At 41.7% G+C, this 20,791-nt stretch overlaps 1 protein-coding gene across 2 annotated transcripts in view; it reads left to right on the top strand.

Annotated features, from left to right (window-relative positions):
* Nucleotides 1-20,791, top strand: part of IGF1R (insulin like growth factor 1 receptor) — a 170,004-nt gene that overhangs the window by 21,101 nt on the left and 128,112 nt on the right. For both annotated transcript variants that reach the window (XM_064389059.1, XM_064389058.1), the window contains exon 2: nt 8,745-9,290. In XM_064389059.1, coding sequence (XP_064245129.1) covers nt 8,745-9,290 — 546 coding nt within the window. The remainder of the gene's footprint in view (nt 1-8,744; nt 9,291-20,791) is intronic.

Here is a 20,791-nt window from a genome sequence, read left to right as displayed (position 1 = left end):
TTACTCCCAGAGTTATTGATCATAATGTGCCACCTACTCACTTGTATGTTACATATTTTGTGTAGAATGGCACGTGCTCATTTTGTGATGCTGTGAGGGAAGTTATAGTGTGGGATAAGAAAAAGTGGAGAAGTTTGAAGACTGTCTGCTGCAAGGAGGGGGCTCATCTTTAGTGATTTAGGCATTACCTGCTTTCTTCTGCAGTTTTTGTTGTTGTTTGACAATTTTCTCACAAACTCCACCAGGCTGTGACTCTGCAGTGTTGCAGGGAATTATCCTGGAATTGCATTCAGCTGATGTTTCTAACAATTTTCTCTTGCCTATAAATGCACAGGAGCAGCTGGCCAGGGGTTAGAGTGCTCAGCTCCAGCCACGGTAAGGTTCAAACAATGGCTTTCTGTGTTTGGCACCTACGGAGTGTTAATGGGTGAGGAATTTGCTGGTGAGGTTCACCTTGCAGTTAGCAGAGAATCTTACAGGCAGTGCCCGTAACCTGGGCACTACAGATCAGGGTTAAAAGTTTGCTGCTTCTTTTCCTGGCTTTGGTAGCTGGGGGTTCTGGCCTGGATGTTATCCTCCCTCCATTCCTGCCCTGTGCACCCATGAGGATGAGCAGGAATCTGTGCCAGCCGAGCTGCTGATGTGCTATTTCAGCAGCAGGAGGTAATGGATGTGGCTTCACAGGAACCCCTGAGGGATGTGGTGTATCAGAGCAGCCTTGGTCAGAGAGGATTAATTTGGGGATGACTTGTCATGAGGATGCTTTCACGTGAGCTGGGCTAATTCTAGACCTCCTTGCTCTGGTGAGCTGTGTAGAGAAGGCATCAATCAGTGTTATTAAAGGGATTCAGTTCATTTTGTTGGCTCCATTTTTGCTAAGCTGCTGTTCCTGTTGATATTCAAAGTAAAATGTTGGCAGAGAGAACCCAAGTGAGATGAGGGACAAAAACGTGATTTATTCTGAAGTTTTATTTGTGTAAACTTAGGGGGAAGTTGGAGGAAGTTCATGGAAAGCAACAATGCCAGAGATATCTTTAGCCAATGACAGCTGAAAATTGCAAGAGCAAAAAGGCAGAGACAGTTTGAGTTTGTGATGTGGGTTGTCGCCCTTTTGTGTGTTATTTTTGTGAATGTTTTGTTCTGGTCAGCGTGGTAACACAGTGGCCCTTGGATTTGGAATATATAGTTAGTAGAGTGGCAGAAGAGAAGATTAAAGTAGGTTGTGTGTATTTTTCTAAGGGTTGTGGGAGATGAGGAAAATGTGTGTGGAGAAGGGGAATCTAGTTGCCTTTTAAAGTATTTGCACCAAATTTGATTGGCCTCTTGTGACACCACTTTTTCCTTCCAAATCTGGGTGAAAATAATTCTGTAAAAGGTTGATAGGAGTGATGAGTAGCATGAGGTAAATTAATGGTAATAGACTATGTTTCTCAGAAATTACAAGCTACATTGCAATATAATCTCCAGTCCCGTGAGTGTTTTGAAGATCATAGTGGTCTGGCTTTGTCCTCCAAAGCTTAACATGTAATCAAATGAAAAAAAAAAAAACCCAAGCCCTCCTTCTTGGCCTTAGATATATTATGAAGAATGTTCTCAGGACTTATATTCAAATGGAAACAGTGGGGTTTTGTTTGGGTTTGAGTATTCCCTTTCATGTTTTGAAAGCCAAAGATGGCAGTGTTATGCTAGTGCTGGAAATACAGAAGTTGAAATTCAATTATGGTCTTGCTTAGCAAAATCTGAAATGATTGACGTTGTCTGGGTCGTGGGGTGCCTTTTATCTATCCCTTCCCCACCTTGAGAGATGTAGCTTCATAAAATCTTGGTAAATGTAAAGAGGTTTATGTAGCATATTCAGTGAAGAGAAATAGTTCAGTGGGTAGAGAAGCAGCTTGAATCGTGATGTAGATTTAGTTCCCTCCTTGTTACTGGTTCTGACATCCCAAGAGGTAACACAGAAGCTGGCTTCCCTGGGAAGAGATCTAGTGATTGATGTGACACATACAGGATAGGTGAGCTTAGAGAGTACAGAAATTTTGTGGGAGGTTGTGTAAGTACATTAAAGACACTAAAATATATATCTCATTCATAGTGTCACTACGGAGGCAAAACCAAGAGCTCAGTGGGTGGTGGAATCCTGTGTTAATGTAAAGTGTCATAAGCAATCTCTCCAACCACTGATTTCTGTGAACTCCACATTTAATTTCTTCTTTGCAGAGTATGCAATTAAAGAATCCTGAGACTTCAGTAGTAATTTTTTTTTTCCTTACGTCTGCAAATGGTGCAACTGTACTGAAACTTTTCATGGGCTCAAAGGGAAATTGTGGTTGCTAAGCTGTTCCTTCTCAGACTTTCTAGCTTTGCCTTCCATGTTATTGAAACTACAGGAGCAAGGAAGGCTTAGGCCCAGGCTGTGCAGTGACTCTCTCGTCAGTGATGACTGAATTACACTTAAAAGGGTTTTTTTAAGGGCTATATGATAGTCCTGATGGCTTCCTTAAAACATGCATAATTCGTAAGAATAAGAATGAAGAGAGATATTAAGGTCAAGTTTACTTTCCCCTGTTTCTAGTCTGTATGGGCATCTCATTTTTGGACTGTTCTTTCTGTTTTCACTCATGTGTCCTTCTGCTTCTCTTCTGTGTAATGGCAGTCATATAGGATAGAGGCTCCCTTTAAACCTGATATGATTGGCTTTATCTGAAGTTCAGTTCCTTTTCCCTAACATCATTCAACCTTTTAGTGTCTTCAAGGAATTTTTTCAGAGCCCTAAGTTTTTTTCTGGTGTGGCAGACAACCCCTCCATTGAGTTGATCCAGTAGATAGTAAACATGTCAGTATGCAGCCCGTGGTAGTTATGCAGATCTAAATCCACTCAGTGCAATAAACATGTTTTGTTTTTGTGAGAGAGGGATGGGAACTCTGGAGATGCTTGCCTGAAAAGGGATGTGCTGCATGCTGGGAATCTGGGATGAGGGCAGCTGGACCACAGCCACATTCAGTAGCTGTTTTGGACTCCTTCTTTATAAGGACCTGCCATAGATTAAAACTAAAAAACACATGATGAAAAGGAAGTGGCTCTGTTGGGAATAAATAACAACACTGTTCAGAAGATGTGCTGATCTCCCAGAAAGACCCACAGCTCTGAGCTGACATTACTGAGGGGTGATGTGGTCAGGCCTCTTTCATTAGAGCAGTTTGGGAGAGAGCAATGTTCTGTACTCAGTAACATCAGCTCTCTGCTGACCAGAGAGCAGCAGTAGCTGTCTGGGAAAGCCAACCTCTTCTTGGAGTGGAGTGTGCTCAGAAAAGCCATTATTGGCAAAGTGAGCTGTGGTGGTGTGAGCAAGCTACTCTCTAAAAGTAGAACCAGCCACAATTGTGTTCTTGTATTAAGCCTTGTAGTTCTTTGTGTGGGAATTCATCCAGCACTGATGGTAACACACTGTGCTTGTTACCAGCTGTGCAGAATTTCAGGGTAGATGAGAAGTTGAAGCAACCTCATGCCCTCCCATAAAAAAGAACCCTTTGGAACCTTGTGGATCACAGACTTGGCCCTCAGAATGGGTGTTACAACCCCTGGACAGGAAAGCAGTGTGGAATTAAAACCATTTCTGCACCTTCAGTACTTGTTTTCAGCAACCAGTGTCAAGGGATGCTCTTTGTAAAATGGAAACACTGAAGGTACCCTCATTTAAGATTAACTTTGCATCTCTACTGTGAAGTAAAAGAAACAGTTCTCACAGAAGCAAAGTCAGAATGGGGAAAACAAAGGGAAATCAGAAGAAAGGTGAGTGTGAGCTGATATCGAGGTTGCTGGTGAGATGCTCATGGCAGGCTGTCTGTCCTCATTCTCGTTTCAGAGATGTAAAGGACTGCTCAGGCTGAACAAGTCTCTGTTGCTAGGGAAAGCCTGACCCAGCTGGATTAGACTTGTGTTGAAAAGGCCGTAGGATTGTGAAAGGGATGGGCTGGATTGACTCAGAGGAGGCTTGGTGCTGCTTTGTCTGAGACCTTTTGGTGTTGAGAGAGCTGGGTACTGGTGGTTGCTCCATCTTTGACTTCTGGCTAGTTGAGACGATATTTGGACTGTGCAGTGCAGTACAGCCTTCTAATATAATCCCAAAAAGTCAAGGGTCAAAGGCAAGGCTTAAAATGTCGAGGAGTGTGGCTTTTTCCAAGATAAACATACATAGTTGTGTGTCTTTAGAACTTTTAAATGGAGCAACCTGGAGGAATACAAAACTTGTAACTACACCATGATGAAATTGCTTCTTGTGGGACATGAATCCTCTTATTAAAATCAGTGAATGTGTGAGCTGTCAATGCTGCCCATGAACACCTTGGTATTGATAGTGAATTAGCTGTCATGAATTTATGTTCAGCTGGGATGTGGTGTAGCAGGCAGTGGTTGCAGTGTAGAGTCAATGTTGAACAGAAAGCTCTCTGCTGCTTTGTCGGTGCTAGCATGAGATTTTGCAGAAAGAAGGGAAGGGTTCCTTCCAAACACTGAAGGGCAACAGCCAAGTGCTTTCAGGAGTCACCAGTGACCTGAAGTAACTGGTGGATATAGGAAAAGATGAAGAGCTGCTGTGTGGAGTAAGTGACTGTTTGTAAATAGATGGTGATGAGATAGCAGGTGTTTCTCAAGGTGACAAGGCAGCTCTGCATGTCAAAATGGTTTTAATGATCCAAGTGAGCTTTGGCAAATCGTAGTTAAGGTCGAGAGGAATCTGCTGGATCACTACAGTGTGTGACACAGCTTGTTTGGAGCCTGCCCAGCCTGTCCTCAGCAGAGGTGCTGTGAGTGTGTGTTCACAGCCCCAGCTCTGCTCCCAGCCAGGGCACCACTTACACAGAGACTTGCCAGGAGGCTCTGCCAGATCAAGGAGCATTAATTACTCTTGTCGTATGAACCTGTTACGTGCAATCACTTTTCCTGGTAGTTCATTGACCCCATCTCAGTTACATGAGCAGGCTTGGATCTGTCCTCTGACTAGGAATGGGCTGCAGATCGTCTGGATGATGGGGGTGTGGAGTGGGTATTTCTGTTGCCATTGGAAGTTTACGTGCCCTGCAGTTTGCCCACGGGATGCTCCCAGAAAAAAAAAGCACAACAGAGCTTCTTGTTGGATACCCGGTAGAGCTCAGGACTTCTTGACTGAAGAGCTGTTTCCAGGGAGGCATTTGTGTTTGTCTAGGTACACACTGTGGTGCTTCACTTTGGTATTTTACCGTATTGGGGAGTGGAGTTATCTTTCAAACAAATAAATACATTCTTCTTTAAAGAACAAATTTCTGACTCTGAATTAGGTATTTGGTTTAGGCCGAGTCTGATAAATGATAGGCAGTTTAAGGAAAGGCTTGGAAATCTGTAGGCAGCTGAATGAAAACAGCATGAATCTGACTATTGGTAATTATCCTGGGTGTTTATAATCTACCCAGGACTAGTGGGGCTGGGTAATAAACAGCTGTTGCGTTTTTATGTTCTGTTAGTGAGCAAAATAAATACATAATAGTTAATTTCCAGTTCTGAATTAAATGTAAAACAAAGGCAAGTTATCCTAGTCATATTAAAAAAGTTCTCTAAACTGGAATATCCAAAACTGTTAAATGGAGTATAAATGCTCTAAAGAGCATTTTCTGTGCACTTCATTGTGTCTGACAGACCAGTTTATATTGTGAGTCCGTATACGCTTTCTCTCAAATGGCATCCAAAGAAAACACAGCACAGCCAGATGGAAATTGGAGTTGACTTTGAGCTCTGATTAATTTGTTTTTCATATAATCCTTTTCAGGGCAGAGAGAAAAACGTGAGAAAAAGATGATGTATTGTGGTATAATTAACTCTGGTGAACAATGTGAACTTAAAAGAAATTTCTTTAAAAAAATATCTAGTTTAATGGGAACTGATTTTTCCAAGTGTCATGATGGCCTGAGATGCTTGTCCTATTTCACATTTGTGTCTCTGCAGTTCTCATTATAATGTGTGTAAAGTTCTGCAAAACATAACTCACTAGATGAACTAATAAGTTCTTAAATCAGCAATGTCAACAGCCACTCATCTGTGATCAATCTCTAATGTGGGACCCCACTGGACTTCATCCTTTTCCATACTGAGGGGATGATGTTTCATAACTGAGGCAAGTGAGCGCATGCTTTTGCCATAAAGCTCTAGAAATTTAATTGATTTATAAAAGCATTAAATATCTAAAATTAAGTAACTTTTGAGCTGAAGCAAACATAAAGCTAAAAGCAGGATGACTTTGAAAGCCCAGCCTCAAACAGAGACACGAACAGATATATAATGCTTTAGTTAACGGTTGCTGCCATTTCTCTTACAAATTGTTCTTTAGGGTATTGTAACTCAGCTGTTTTTAAACCCATCACTCTGGAACCTTGCCTGCAAAATGTCAGCGCAAGTGCAAATTTTATTTCTTTAACAAAATAAAGGGCTTGGAGCAGTTAGGCTTTCTAAACTTTTATGGCAGGAAAATAAATTCCGCTACTTCTGCTTTGCCATAGCAGGAGCCATACTGTTCACCTTGGCCTGCCAGCAGGCAGAGATGGAAGCCAAAAGGGTTTAATGGGGCACACTGTGTGTGTTTTAACTTGCCTTTTCAAAACAAGAGAAGCCCACTGTCAGAGTGTAAATACCCTTTGGGCAGAGGCCACAGTCCCTAGGGTGGATGGAGGGTTCGTGGCTTTAGAACATGATTTCTGAAGTTAAAAGCAAGATGTGGGTACCAGCTCATTAAAGGAATTTCATAAGGTTCAGGGGAGAACCCCTCACTTCTTCTGCACTAACCAGTGCATCTCTTACCAGATCTCCTACCTTGGAGTTCTTTAATGTTCTCCCTCTGCTGTCTGGCTTCTAAAACTTAGTGCAAACTCATTCATGCTTTTTAATGTTTTCCTGAAGTTCAAGCCTTGACACATATTCCAGCAGTAGAGTCCAATTTTTCTGAAATCAGTATGTACAGAAATGGAGATTTCCTGTCTCAGTGCTCATGGGGACCAAGAGTTCCTGGTGGTACATTAGTCTTGGTGTTTATTATTTTTTTTAAGGTCTAGGGAATGAGCTTTCTTGCACATAGCTACTTGAGTGCGGCAAGTCACATTTAATAGCCTTTGCTTTCAGCTTGAATCTTTACAGAAGGAAGATTAGGTAATAGTTTGTGTAGAAACATCTGTTTCCTAACAAAGATCTCGCCCTATTTTATTTTTTTATGCTGTCCCTCTAACCAGAAAGTCCTTTAGTCTTTTAAAGACTTAGAAGTCTTTAAGTCCTTGTTGGGTATTAGAGTTGCTGTGGTTTTAGCATGCTCATGCTCTGGATCCTTTGTTAGCTTAAGTTATTAGCCTTAGATAAGTGTTGTGGGATGGAAGGACTGCTTTCTATTGTCAGCGCAATTTCTGAATCTCTGGACAATTTGTCTGGGTTAGAATTTAAGTTTTTTGGCTCCAGTGCTTGTTTAGACCTTTCCCTTGTCTGAGGAAAAGATGTTTTTAAAATAATTAAGCCTAGCATGCATTAAAAGAGAACCTTTCCACAAAATTGAATTGCTTGGTGTTTATTTGAGTTTTGGGTTGCTTAAATAAATAGGCATTTTGCTTGGTTTGCTTACAAGCAACTTAGTATCTCTAATGGGGAATCTTTTTTCCATGTTTTCCAAAGAAGACCAGCTTTGAGGGTTTTGAAGAACGTCTCTCTACACTCTGTAGTTCTTTGTTTTACATCCAAGTGGATTGTATGTGTCTAAATATTACATTGTTAACACACGTCTTTCAGCCCCTTTAATGTTATTTAATGTTATTGTGATGTGTCTCTAATATGGAAAAATTGAATACATAGATTTATTAGGGAATAATCCTTTTGGTCATTGTTTTCTTGAGAGTTCATAGAGTTCAATCTGCTGTTTTCAAGGAAAGATTCTTCACTGTGATGCTCCATGTTCTTGTAAATAAATTTATCCTGTGTTTCTTAGAACTCAAGAGACTTTTTTTATATCTTGGTGCCAAAATTAGTGAAACTTGGTTTACTGGAACATGCAAACAGGAATTCAGTGCTGTAAGTCCAAGCACTTTGTTTTCTTCCCAGTCACAGAGCAGGAAGTGCTGACCAGCTTTCAGTGGATTTAGTGTTGTTGCTGACCTACTGCAAGACTAGTATTCCAAGAATTAGGGCTTGTTTGGTGTATGACCCTGTAAAGAAAGAGTGATTTGAGGCCAAAGTTGTAATTTTCTGGGAAATGCCCTCTTTGTGTGCATGTATCTTAAGTGGGGTGGGGAGTGAATTAGTAAGTAAGAACTAGTAGTGACCAGTGGACCACTTCTGTTTTACCTGACTGGTTTGAAGTGAAGTGGCTCAAACCCTGCTCTGGGCACACATTCATAATCTAATTTGAAGCAGGGTGTGCAAATACATTTGGTTTATCTTTGTATTCCTCAGGGTAATGCAGCTCTTGTCATCAGCGGTAATAAACCAGCATTTCTCTGTGTGCTGCAGAGTACAGAGAGAGCTGCCATCCCCGTACTGCTCCTGGTAGTCCTTAGCGTGATAGGCTGAATGAAATGAAGGGTCCATGTAGGTGTAAATCAAGCACTCAATTTCTATTTTAACACTGCAACCTAATTAAAAGTTAGAAACCTTATGGCCATCAGAATATCCTTCTTGTGTTCCAGTTTCAAAAGGTTTAGGAATGCCTTATTTGCTAACTTTTCTTCCTCCTTTTGCGTTTCAGTTTGCGGGCCAAATGTCGACATTCGCAACGACATCCATGAGCTGAAGCGCCTGGAGAACTGCACGGTGATCGAGGGTTTCCTGCAGATCCTGCTCATCTCCAAAGCGGAGGATTACCGCAACTTCCGCTTCCCAAAGCTCACCGTCATCACTGACTACTTGCTGCTGTTCCGTGTGGCAGGCTTGGAAAGCCTCAGTGATCTCTTCCCCAACCTCACAGTCATTCGTGGCAGGAACCTCTTCTACAACTATGCCTTGGTTATCTTTGAAATGACAAATCTGAAAGAGATTGGGCTTCACAACTTGAGGAACATCACCCGCGGGGCCATCCGCATCGAGAAGAACTCTGACCTGTGTTACCTCTCCACAGTGGACTGGTCTCTCATCCTAGATGCAGTGTCCAATAACTACATCGTTGGGAATAAACCTCCAAAGGAATGTGGGGACTTGTGTCCAGGAACAATGGAAGAGAAGCCATTGTGTGAGAAGACATCTATTAACAATGAGTACAACTACCGCTGCTGGACCACCAACCACTGCCAGAAAAGTAAGATTTGAGGAGATATCCTGTTTTTGTTACCTCTTTTGGAAGTAAATGTTTAGTTTTGTGGTTTTATTTTAAGCTCTTCAGCAACTGAAACTTTTATTCTAGTTGTGTGTAGTTTGCATGAGTTACCCATTTGCCACACAAATAGATTCTTCCCCAATCAGTAAAGGCTTGTCTCACATAATTAAAAAAAAAAAAAGAAAACAACAAATCAGCAACTGTAAAACAAACCCCAACAAACTCCCTGAGTTACTTCCTCATGGAGAAGGTGGAAAGTGTAAGTATGGAACCAGTGCTGTTGTAGCAAAGCTGGAGGCAGCTTTACCTGCCTTGAGGACTTTGGCAGGAGGTGGCCATCGAGTGCCATCTCCTCCTGCTGAAGTGACATTCCGTGTGTGCCAGAGCTGTTGCTGTGCATGCTGAAGCTGTTAACTGGACTTTGTTTTTTGCTTCTCTTGGCATGCACCTCCAGACATTCCTGTAATGGTAAATCCTGTACGTAAGGACTTGTTTACTGACATTAGTTTTCACAGTACAGTCTGCAGAGTCAAAGAGTCCATGAATATCTTGACTCCCAGCGAAGTTACTCTTACATGTTTTGTTCTTATCTGGCAGGTTTGTGTCTTTCTGATAGCAAGTATTAGCAAAAACAAAACCTGATCTCTTCTCACTTTTTAAAAATAGAGTAAACAAGCTCATAGTTTACTCAAGTAACCTGATTACATGGCAGGCTTTTTGAGTTCATCCTGTAACTTTACGAAAGCTGAGCCCTGCAGTATCAGTAGGGCTTAATTACAACGTTGTCCCTGGGAGGAACAGTTCCTAAATTCCACATGAAGTCTTGACCAAAGCTGCCATAATGACAGGAAACACCAGAGTGTGAGAGAAATCAGGACTGTATTCGGGTTGCCTTCATCTGGGGATGTTGTGTTTTTCTAAAGTGGCCTGTCAGTTGCTTGTGGAGTCCTCCTGTTCAATTAGAACTGCAATTAAAGTAGCTTGTGGGGCAGTTTCAGTCAACACATGCCAAAAATACCTCTGCAAAAAGGCATTTGGAGTATGTGCTTTTATCAATACTTACAGGAAATAAAGTTCGTTTTTTAAACAAAGCAAAGAAACCCCCTCAGCCTGTTACTGGGAGACTTTGTGCTTTGCCCAGGGTGAGGGGAGTGTTTCTGAGTCCTGCAGGCCAAATTTATGTCTTCATTAAGAGAGTGTAACTCTGTTGTCTGCAGAGGGTGACCAAGGTGACTCCTGTGCAACCTCATTGCCCTTGGTGGTTTGAATGGATGTAACAAGAGTGTATTTAATGAGATATAATGACTTGCTTTCTATTGAGTGCTTTGCCTATTTGGAGTAGACAAAAGTAACGTGCAAAAAAACTTTTTTGGCATCTGAGTGACTGTTAAAATAATTTGGATCCCAAATACACATGAGAAGAAATTTGTTTAAATAAAATGAGGTCATAGTTAGACTGTGATAGCAGGACTTTGAAGGCCAGGGTGTAGGTAATGGGGTTTTTTTCCATATATGCTTTCATCTCCTTTCATGGGAGATTGTGAAGAAGAAAGCAAGTATTGGAAAAGAGCCTTGAAAGGCTCGTTAAGAGCATTACAGTGTGGAAAAACAATTTGGTTTAGAGTATCTTAGGATGTACAGCATATAAAGAAATTATCAAGTTCTAATCAATAACCAGAGTGAGAAATTTGGACCTGTTCTGATCTCTTTGTTGTGATAAGCCACAGACTTTGAGGAAGATGACTTTAAATTTGCAGGCCATTCATGTAAAAACAAAACAACCCCAAAGTACTCCTGCTCTGAAGAAAAACAAGGGAGGTACAAAAGTGCAGTTGTTCCAAAGGAAGCTTTTTGTCTCCCCTGCTCTATTGCTCGGGCACTTTGGCAATGAACTCCTGATCAGGAGAGGACTCTTGCAGTACAAAGCTTCTGAAAAAGAACAGAAGGAAGGACTTTCCAGTTACTGAGTGGTTCAGTTGGCGTTTTCCTACGGGACGAGATACGACACCTATGTTATTTTCCAGGGAATATTTTTCTAGTGCAGTATCTAATTTAACCCTGACATTCTCCTTGTGTGCCACAGTAATGTCAAGCTGAAAATGCTCTCTATCATTCAGGGTTCCTTTGTGCCTTTTTATTTTTCTTTGCCCTGGCTCTGTGGAGGAGTGTGTATTAAATCTCTCTTGTCCTTGTTTAGGTTTTACGCTGAAAGATCTGAAGTTGGTGGGTAAATGTTGTGTGGGAACACTTGGTACTTTAAGTAGCCTGGCTCCTGTTTAGTTTTGCCATTGAGTGGAAGTTGTTTTTTTCCTTCTTTTTCTTGCCCACAAACAAAGGAAGAAACTTGTGCTTCCTTCAATATAACTTGTGCAGGAACAATGCTGCGGGAGGAGGGAGGGAAGGATATGCTGTGTCTGACTTAGAATAATCCACGGCACTTCTATAAAAGAGCAAGCTACAAAGAAACTGCAACTTCTAAATTTTTCTGGGTATTTTTAAGGTTCAGCATAAAGCGTCAGCAGCTCTCCTGCCAGTTTTGTTGCCCTGGTTTCTGTGTAGTGTACATTCCTTTACCTTCGAGTGCCCCAAGGCAGCAGCAATACTAGTTTGCTCTCTTTGGAGCTGCAGCATGTTGTGTTGGGCTTGGCACGCTCTCTTCTCTCCGACTTGCACCTACTTTTATGTTGGTGTATTCAATGCCAGCTGTGCCTCACTGGGGTTGCAAGGCCACATAGAAGAATCCCTCAAGATAAAAGGAGAGTATTGAAGTTGTTTGTTTGCATCAGTGCTTTGGGGCGCAGGTAGAGATGGAAAAGATAAAAACTGAGTGTCCAGACATACAAATGAGACTATGGCCTTTTATGTTTTTCTTTCTTTTTTCTGGCAGTTGTGACTGCTGGAAAGGTTTATGGAAGCTGCCTGCATCTCACTCAGCAACTGATGTGAGAACCAGAAAAACTGTTCCTGCTGTACCCCTTGCAAGACTCGTGTCTGATGACACACTAGCTCTGCCAGTCCAGTGGTCTGCTGTAAAGAAAACTTTGGTTGTTTTCTGTATTCCTCTTGCTGATGATTAACTTTTGAGGTCTGCTGCCTTAGTCACTAGGCCTTTCCAAGCCTGCAGAAACCCAATGAAAATTACACCCTTGAAAGCCTGCCTGGAAGTTCAGGATCCCTTGTCTACCATAACCTTTGTGTTCTTTTTCAAGCAAGTCCAGCTAATGCTTCCTAAGACACTTTGGCTATTGCTTGGGCTATAAGAAATGAACTGGGCAAACTGTTTGGGAAAGGAATAGCAAAACTAGCAGTGATGTGTGTATAAGACCTATGGTGCCCTTTTGGGTTTTTTCTCTTAATTATTTGTCTTCTCTCCCCTAGTAAAGCTGGAGGTGCTCAGTGTCAAGTACTTGCTGAAACTTTTCCTACTCAGAGAAGACAATGGATCTGGTTATGGGAGAGGCTGTTACCTCTGTGAGGAAAGGGGTGTTGGCTTCAGCTGCTGCTTCTGTGGGTCAGGTTGAGAGCACTGTCTGGGTTCCCCCCCTTGTGAGAGAGCAAATTAGAGCTCCCATATTTCCCAAATTGGGTGGAATAGCCATGCTTCCCATAAAAACAGTGACAGGGAGTATCTGAAATGTGTGTATGAGCTTTAAGATTAGAGTTTAGGCATTAAAAAAAGGATGTGTAAGCTGGCATTGTGGAGAGGACATGGATGAGGGCTGTAAGCATTAAGCACTTGGCTCAGGAGATGAATTTGACATGAAACAATAGCTCATGTAGACCTCGCTGCACAATACAGCAGGAGAAAACTTTGAGCTTCTCAATGTGTGAAACTGAGGACCATGGAAAAGGCATGTGAGGATTTGGAGGCCGATGAAGCAGATGGCAGCTAAGCACAAAATGTTTTTAATGAAAATGTATCCTTATTCATTTTTGAATTAGTTTGACAATGGCCCGAGAAGATGCGGTGTATGAGGAGCAGGAGGGAGAAAATGACAGTGAGTGGGAAGAGTGGTCCATATGTGCCTTCTACTAAAATGTTTAAACATATGGAGACAGTAACATGATGTATTCTCACAAATATTCGGAATCTGCTCCTGTTTGTTTACACGGAGCTCAGAAGATAATGCAGTTGAGTGGTGTCGTTTGACATGGCTCCATTGACTTGTGCAGTGCTTACAGTGTGCACCAGCTGGGAATCTGCTCCCTGTTGATTCAGCAGAGTAGTGCTGAAAAACATGTGCTGCACTTTTTTTCCCTCCTCCTTTCTCTCCTTGTCTTCCCCTCTCTGAGGAGTATTCACTGTATTCCTCTGTCCTTTAGAAATGGTGAACGTACATGAACTGTGTAGGCAGCAAGAGAGGGGAAGAAGTTGGGAGCCAGAGATGATTAATCAAATTATTCTTATTTTGCTTAAAATTGTTTGCATGCTTATTTTTTTTCTGTTTGCTGTGGGATTTTTATTCCCCCCTTAAACACTGAAATATAGTAGATATTCTATATGTCAGCAGAGGACAACATGCTTTTAAATTTTACTCTTTCAGCAGGCAAATTAGATGTGGTATGATGTTAAGTGCTGGTCTATGTAACACTAATCCTACCTTTGTTGGTTTAAAAAAATTAGGTGTCATATAAACCTGACCATATTTTGAAATGGACAGGTTGTTTGTTGGTTGTGTTTGGTTGGTATGCAAACTCTCCAGCAAATAAACATCTTCTGAAAGGAATAAACACACAAAAAAGATAATAATTGTAAAAGGCACAGTTGGTGCCACTGAGTTAGAAAAATCTGGAGTACGTTAAAAAAAATTTGTTAGTGTTTTCCTTCTGAATGAAGTTTTTTGCTGACTTTTGCTCCCCTCCTGAGAAGTTTGCTCTCCAGCCAGAGGTTTCCCAGAATTTTTATTATGGCTGTGAGAGCATATTTAATTAGTAAGCTGGAATGGCCGCAGAGCAGTTTAGGCCAATCTGCAGTTAATTACTGTAGCAGTGGTTTATATTCTGAGAAAAGGGCTAAAATTAAACAAATGTATACTTGCCATTTTTCTTTGTTCTATTATAAAATGGCATAACCTGGGAAGAATCTTGCAGCCTGCACTAGCCACCTAAAACTATGTGATAATGTTAAGTACTCATTGTGGCTTCCTAGTTTCTTTTGGCACAAAGATTTGTAGAGGACTGTTTGTTTTTAGAGGTCTTTAAATTTGGGAGTTTCATTTTCCAGTATGAAAAGATGATGCAGTGAGCTCAGTCCGGCGCTTTGCTGTGTATTCCAAAAAAAAAAAAGAGAAAGTAACTAACTTTTAAAAATACTTTGAAAATATTTGGAACTTTCCCCCACATTCTGGAATAAAGAATGAAAAAGGTTTGAAGTTTTTGGAAATACTCTGTCTTTTCCACTCATATTTACACACACACATGCATTGATCTTCTGAAAACATCACATCACACTTGCTTCAACTTGCTTTATCTTTGTCAGTCCAGAGGTGTGTTTATGGTCACCAGGTGATGTGCAGCTACATTTTAGTTAGTGGCCATCCATGCTATTGGAGAATTTTTTTTCTTTGTGTTGTTTAAGATGATGGGAAGCGGTCATCCATGTGTTGTAGAATGAGACTGTAAATGAGGCCATGATTTCAGTGGCACAACAATTTGTTTTGGTGATGGGGTGATTAAATGTATGTGCACAGTTACTCTGAGTAGTACAAACTGTTTTACATAGAGATCATTCTAATGGATTTGCTTGAATTGTTTTGTGCCAAGAAACTGTTTCACTGTCAGAAAAAAGCCCTGTAGAAGTGCAGTTGGGAGGTCACTGATAGGAAATAGTAATTCCTTGGGTTTCTGGGTTGTGTGTGTTCGTTTCTCAGTTGAGTTTCTCTGATGCTGTGTGGTAAAGGCTGGGGAAGAAAAGAGTGCCAGTTCTTCCTTACAGGAGGATGCAAAACATCACCAGGTTGCACACTGTGTGCCTGACAACCTTCTGATGGAGAGTGCTTGAAAAGAAGTCCTGCTCTAACCTCAGGAAGCTCATGGGAGAGGGGAATGACTCTGCAGCCCAAGGGGCCTGAGCCTGTGGAGCAGAGGGGGAGAGGGAAATGATGGCTGTGATCACACTGAGTGAGGATTTTGAAGATGATGTTTATTTATTTTGAATTTAAAATAAGAAGAATAAAAGGAAGTGCTTTAAAAGTTCAGTAACATCCTAAATTTACTTTTAGAGGTACTGTGTGTTAGTGATGTTTCAGAAATTTGATAATCTGGTGCTAGCTAGGGTTGGAAATGGAATGATTTTGATTTTACTTGCAGCACTTTGCTGTTCTTAATGGTTTGTTTTCATCCTGGAGCAGACTGAGAGTGATGCCCTGTTTAGAGAATTTTTTGGTTTACTTTCCTGTGCAGCAGTGCCACGTTAAATCTATGCAATTAAATACAAATCTAAACTTGAACCGAATCTTTCATTAATGTGCTTAACGTGGATTTCCAGGCCCCATTGATATATATTAGACAAATGTTTGTTAATAGAATAGACAATTGCATTGGATAGCTAATTAGATGTAATGTAAGGCTTTAATTTTATGATGAATTTGCAAAACAACTGGGAGCTGGGAGCAGCTAGCAGTGTTATAGGGGAAATGTCAGGGAAATGTCAAGTGTAAAACTAAAAGAAAGCTGTGTTTTTGCTGTGTTCTTGTAGATGTCACAGGGACAAGGCAAACTCAGCCTGGCTTAGCATTTTCTGTAGTTCTGTGGCTGTTATCCATGCAATGAGTCCAGCTTGGAGTGGGTTGTGAGTTTTCCTAGGGATTTCAGTTTTGGCAGGTAATGCTTGTGTAGATGTCAGACAAGGGGTGAGCTTGAGCTGCAGTCTTCTTATCCTGGTGGGGGGCCCTAAAGTGATCTGTCCTCCACCTGTCCAGTTGTCCCTTTTTCATGGAATGTATAGAAATACATATTTTGTGATGACTAATTTGCAATTAAATTTGAAATGGACTGAAGGAAGGGGAAATTTAGGCTCAATCCTGGATAGGAATCATGTTCTCTAAAAATTTTGCATAGGAGGAGCCATTTTCCTATTTGTCCTTCCCCAACAGACATGAATGTAGGAATTAATTGTCCTTAAGCATTTTCATAAACAGTTTTTATGTGGCAAACAAGTTTTTCAGTGTTTAACAGTCCTGAAGAAGCCTTTGTTTGGCCTTTTTTCCCCCATTAATAGTGGGATTTCCTTCTTGAGTCTATCTGTGAGAATTAACTTCTAATAAAAAGATGCTCGAATAATAACACATTAATACAGATTGTTGAATTGCCTTTTTCTTCTGAGGTGAACTCAGCCTGGTTCAGTTGTCGACTGTCTCTTCCTCCCCCTCCTTTTGAGCGTTGGGAATGGAATGTGCATGTGCTATCAGGCGAGCGCTAAAAATGATTTAGCAACGAGTTTGCCCACCATAAAATGGGGAGAGTCTGAGGTGCCCCAGAGCCTGGCTTTTTAAAGCTGGAAACCATGTGCCATTCTCTCAGTATTTTTTTGTTTACTGTTTCTTGCTGGGCAAAGTGAGCATGTAGTTACCTGCCCAAAGCACAGTTCTGTATGCCCGGGCTAATTATTAAATGTATTTGTGTAGCCCTTGACAGTGTAGGCGAGAATGACTTCAGCACATGACTCTTGGGAAAGGCTGGTGGTTTTTTTTGAATTTGGTTGCTGAGAGGGATTTGAGGGGCAGCTCAAAAGTTGTTGCTAGTTAAAGTTCAACTTATGCTCTTAGGTGGATCAAACTTCTGCTTTGTATACCAAGTGTGACCCTCTGGATGTGCTTTTTCCTGGTTGCAACATAATGGGTTTACAGCACTTAACTGTTCCCCCCTTAATGAACACTGCTCAATGGCTGTCCAGGCTCATCTTCCCCATTAATGGCTTCTCTAACTTTTCAATCAACTATGGGGTCAATTTGTCTTAATTTGGTTTTTTAAATTATTTTTTCCAGTTGATGTGCGAGGGATATAGATGGATGATTAATGGTTATGGTTTTGGGAAATGATGCCATTTGGGAAGCATGTTTGAAGTGTTGGGCGTGCAGAGAAAGTCTTTTATATCAACGCAGGCCTTGGGAGGAGGAGATGTTTTTCTATGTATAGAAACTTCCCGTATAGGATAGCAAGGGAAGGTTGCAGGGGGGTTGCCTGTCTCTTTAAGTGGGTTTATAATTGGCTAGGAATTTTTGTCAGCTTAGTCACTGCAGCATTCAGCGGATGAGGGAAAAAAACCACAGGCCCCAACCGTTAGGGCCGTGGATAGGCTCTGTCATCCCAAAGGAATGCATGTGAACAAAACACTTTGTGCGGTGCAACCGTTGGCCTAAACAGTATTGCATTCTTAAAGCAGCTCTGAGTCACATGGAGCAGATGGATTGTTTCACTAAAATGGAAGTTATGTATCACTGAATGCTCCGATCGAGCTTTCAAGTGTGGTTCCAATAGGTCAGGGTGATGAAAGGGTGTAAAGGAAAAAAAAAATAAAATTCAGCTCCTTCTTGTGCGGTTGAAATAGTTTCTGTGGTGTTGAAAAGGTAAGAAAAGTGTTTCACTTTGTTAATTACTGGGCTGGCACACTGGCCTCAAAAGTTTCTCCTTAGATTTCAGACGAGCATGGTCTTCATTCTGAGGCACTTTTTTTTCATGCTACCCAAACTAATCCAAAGAAACCCCTGTTTTGAGGGGAAAAAGGAGAGGAGAGAAACCCCGCTCTAAGCCCCAAACCTGTTGGCTCTTCTCCCAATGCAACCAGCTGCTCTGCTCTTCCCCTCCCTGCCAGCATTTTGCCCCAAAATCTTTCTTGAAGCTGTTCTCCCTAGAGCCTGGAGTATATTGATCGGTGAGGGAGTTGCTCTGTCTCTGAGGATGCCCTATCCCTTTATTTGGTTTTATCTTTTCCCTTTGAGGGATTTGAAAGGATCTGATAGGAGCATTTCCAGTCTCCAGCCTTGAAAGCGTGCCGGGGAGGAGCTGTGACTTCTGGCTAAACAAATTCCGAGCTGTCAAGAAGGGTGTTTTTTCTGTTTTTGTCCCCATCCCATTTTATGGGGAATCCTCTTTCAAGAGTGGTCTAGGATTTAGTGAAAACCCAGCCTCCAGTTGGTCGATATTGACAACTGCTGTCATTTGGCAGGCTGGCACTGGTAGCAGTGCAGCAAGTTTGGAGGTCTTAATCCAGTTACCACGAAGGCAGGTGTTTTGGAATTAGTGCCTCCCTGTGCTGTATTAATTGAATCTTAAATCATTACAGCACAAAGGGGAAACATTGACTAAATTCCCTTCCATCTCTGGAGCTTTCCTCATGAAGGCAGCACATGAATAGGAACTCTTTCTTGGAGAAGCTGGTTTACTTTGAGTGCCTGTGAAGGCTGTTTGGCAGAATCAGAATTGACTGGTCCACGTGAAGCGCTACATGCAGAACCGAAATTGCAGTGAGTCACTGTCTGCTCTGTCTTTTGTGATCTGAGAGTCTGGGATAAAGTACTGCAGTGGGTGTTACAGATAAAACCAGTATGCAAATCCCTAATTCAGAGATGAAGCCTTCTTCCTCTTCTGCTCACTGCAGTTGTTTGTCTGTGTGCATCCATTTCTCTTCTGTAGAAAAGAAATTAAAATAATCAGTAATACCTTGCACCAGGAGATGAAGAGAGTGGTGGCAGGGAAAACAAATACTGCTTCCAGCAAACCAGCTGTAGAGATCTTAAATTCAAGGGCTGCTTTAGGATCAAGTGGTTTACAGGAGAATATAAGTAATTGGAATTCATCTTACAGATGAAAAATCAGTCTTCCTAGGCAAAAATTTTATTATTTTCTACCCCTAGGATGCTGCTTGGAATGGTTAGAGTTATCTGCACCTGTCAGATGATCTTTTTAAGCGAAAAGGTATGAGCAAGTGAGAGGACATTTTTGGAGTGGAGAATGCAGTGGAAATCTTTCAGCATGTCCCTGGTGATGGTGGGAGGCCCCATAGTCTGTGGTGATCACAGGTCCCAGCTCCAGCTTCTTGCCTGGTCTAAAAGGAGCATTTTGCTCTGTGAACCAGCATTGCTGTTTTAATCATGGCACTGTTTTGGTGGTACTCAGATCAGTGTGCTGTACCTGTCCTGTGCTGTTCATGCTCTGATCCTGGTTACAGTGTCCATATGCTTTCCAGTAGATAAATTCAACATCATGTGTGTAGTACCTGAAAACTTCAAGCTGTGAAGCTTTCTGGGTTTTCTTGTCTACTTATTAAATATTTATTGAAATGGTAGCTGGCCTGGGATGAGGGAGGAGGAGGAAATGTTGTTCAACAACACTGGGCTCACCTGTCACCATAAATGGTGCGAAGCTCTGTTTACATTCAGTGTGCTGTAATGGGGTTACTTCAAGGAAATTGCATAGCAAGAAGAAAAACATTTGCTTTTCTGTGCGTGCTGAGTGGGCTGCATGATCTGACCTGTATTTGAGGGTGCTGCCTGGACAAAGAATGCCATGAGCAAGTGGACAGCTATTTTGCAATGTTATCCTACTCATTCTTCTAGTATCCAGGAGACACTGGAATTGGTGTGAATAACTGTGCCATGCCTGGTTAAACACAATGCCCTAAAGAAGGAGTTAAAAAAACCCTAAAAGGATGACATCCCCACCCCGAAATCTTACAGCAAAGGAGAAGGAGGTTCTCACAACAGCAGCAAGTGTGGCAGTAACTTTCCTGGGTTCTCATAAGCTGTGTTTCTTCTCAAACCTCTGCTTTTCTGTTCTCCTTCCCAATATGTGTTTGGGAAACTGGGAGCCTTCCCTTTGCCTGCCTGGCCCTTATCTCTGCAGCAGCACAGAAATGATGTGCCTGTCCAGTTCATTCTGCTGCTGCTTGGTAAACTAATGAGCAGAGGCACTGCAGCTGCCAGGAGGAATTCCTTTCCAGCAGTTTTGCGAGAAAAGTCAGCAGGATTAGGGCCTGGTTCAAACTTGATTGTTCAGCATATCTGCTATGCAAACCATTTGGGTGAGGGAGAGAGCAACCAGAGTGGCAACCAACTTTGCTTGAGGCAGAAACGAACTGTGGGAACAAGGAGGAGACTGTCTTGTTCTTTATAAACCATAGTCTGCTTAGAGCGTTTTGGTGTGCTTGAATACAGGCATATATATGTATATATATGTATTTTTTTCTTCTCTGCAGCAACACCCTGAGTTAGTGTCTATCCTGGCTTAGAGGAAACAATTATTTCAAAAGCCTTTCTTAATAGCTTTCTTAATCGCCTTTTGAGCGTCTCTCATGTTTTGCTGTTTGGATGTGCCTGCTCGTGCCAGATCGTGCACTGGATCTCACAGGTCTGGAGCACCTACTTAGTTACCTATCCAGGCAGGGAGTATTGGGGCACCTCCCAAGTATTTAAAAATAGAAATAAACATCTCATGCTTACTCTTCCTTCCTTGATTAAATTTATAGGGTTTGTGCTGGGCTTGTT

Source organism: Passer domesticus, chromosome 14, assembly GCF_036417665.1.
Source record: "Passer domesticus isolate bPasDom1 chromosome 14, bPasDom1.hap1, whole genome shotgun sequence".
Lineage (NCBI taxonomy): Eukaryota > Metazoa > Chordata > Aves > Passeriformes > Passeridae > Passer > Passer domesticus.
Note: the sequence above shows the minus strand (reverse complement) of the source record. Positions and strands in the feature narration are given on the sequence as shown.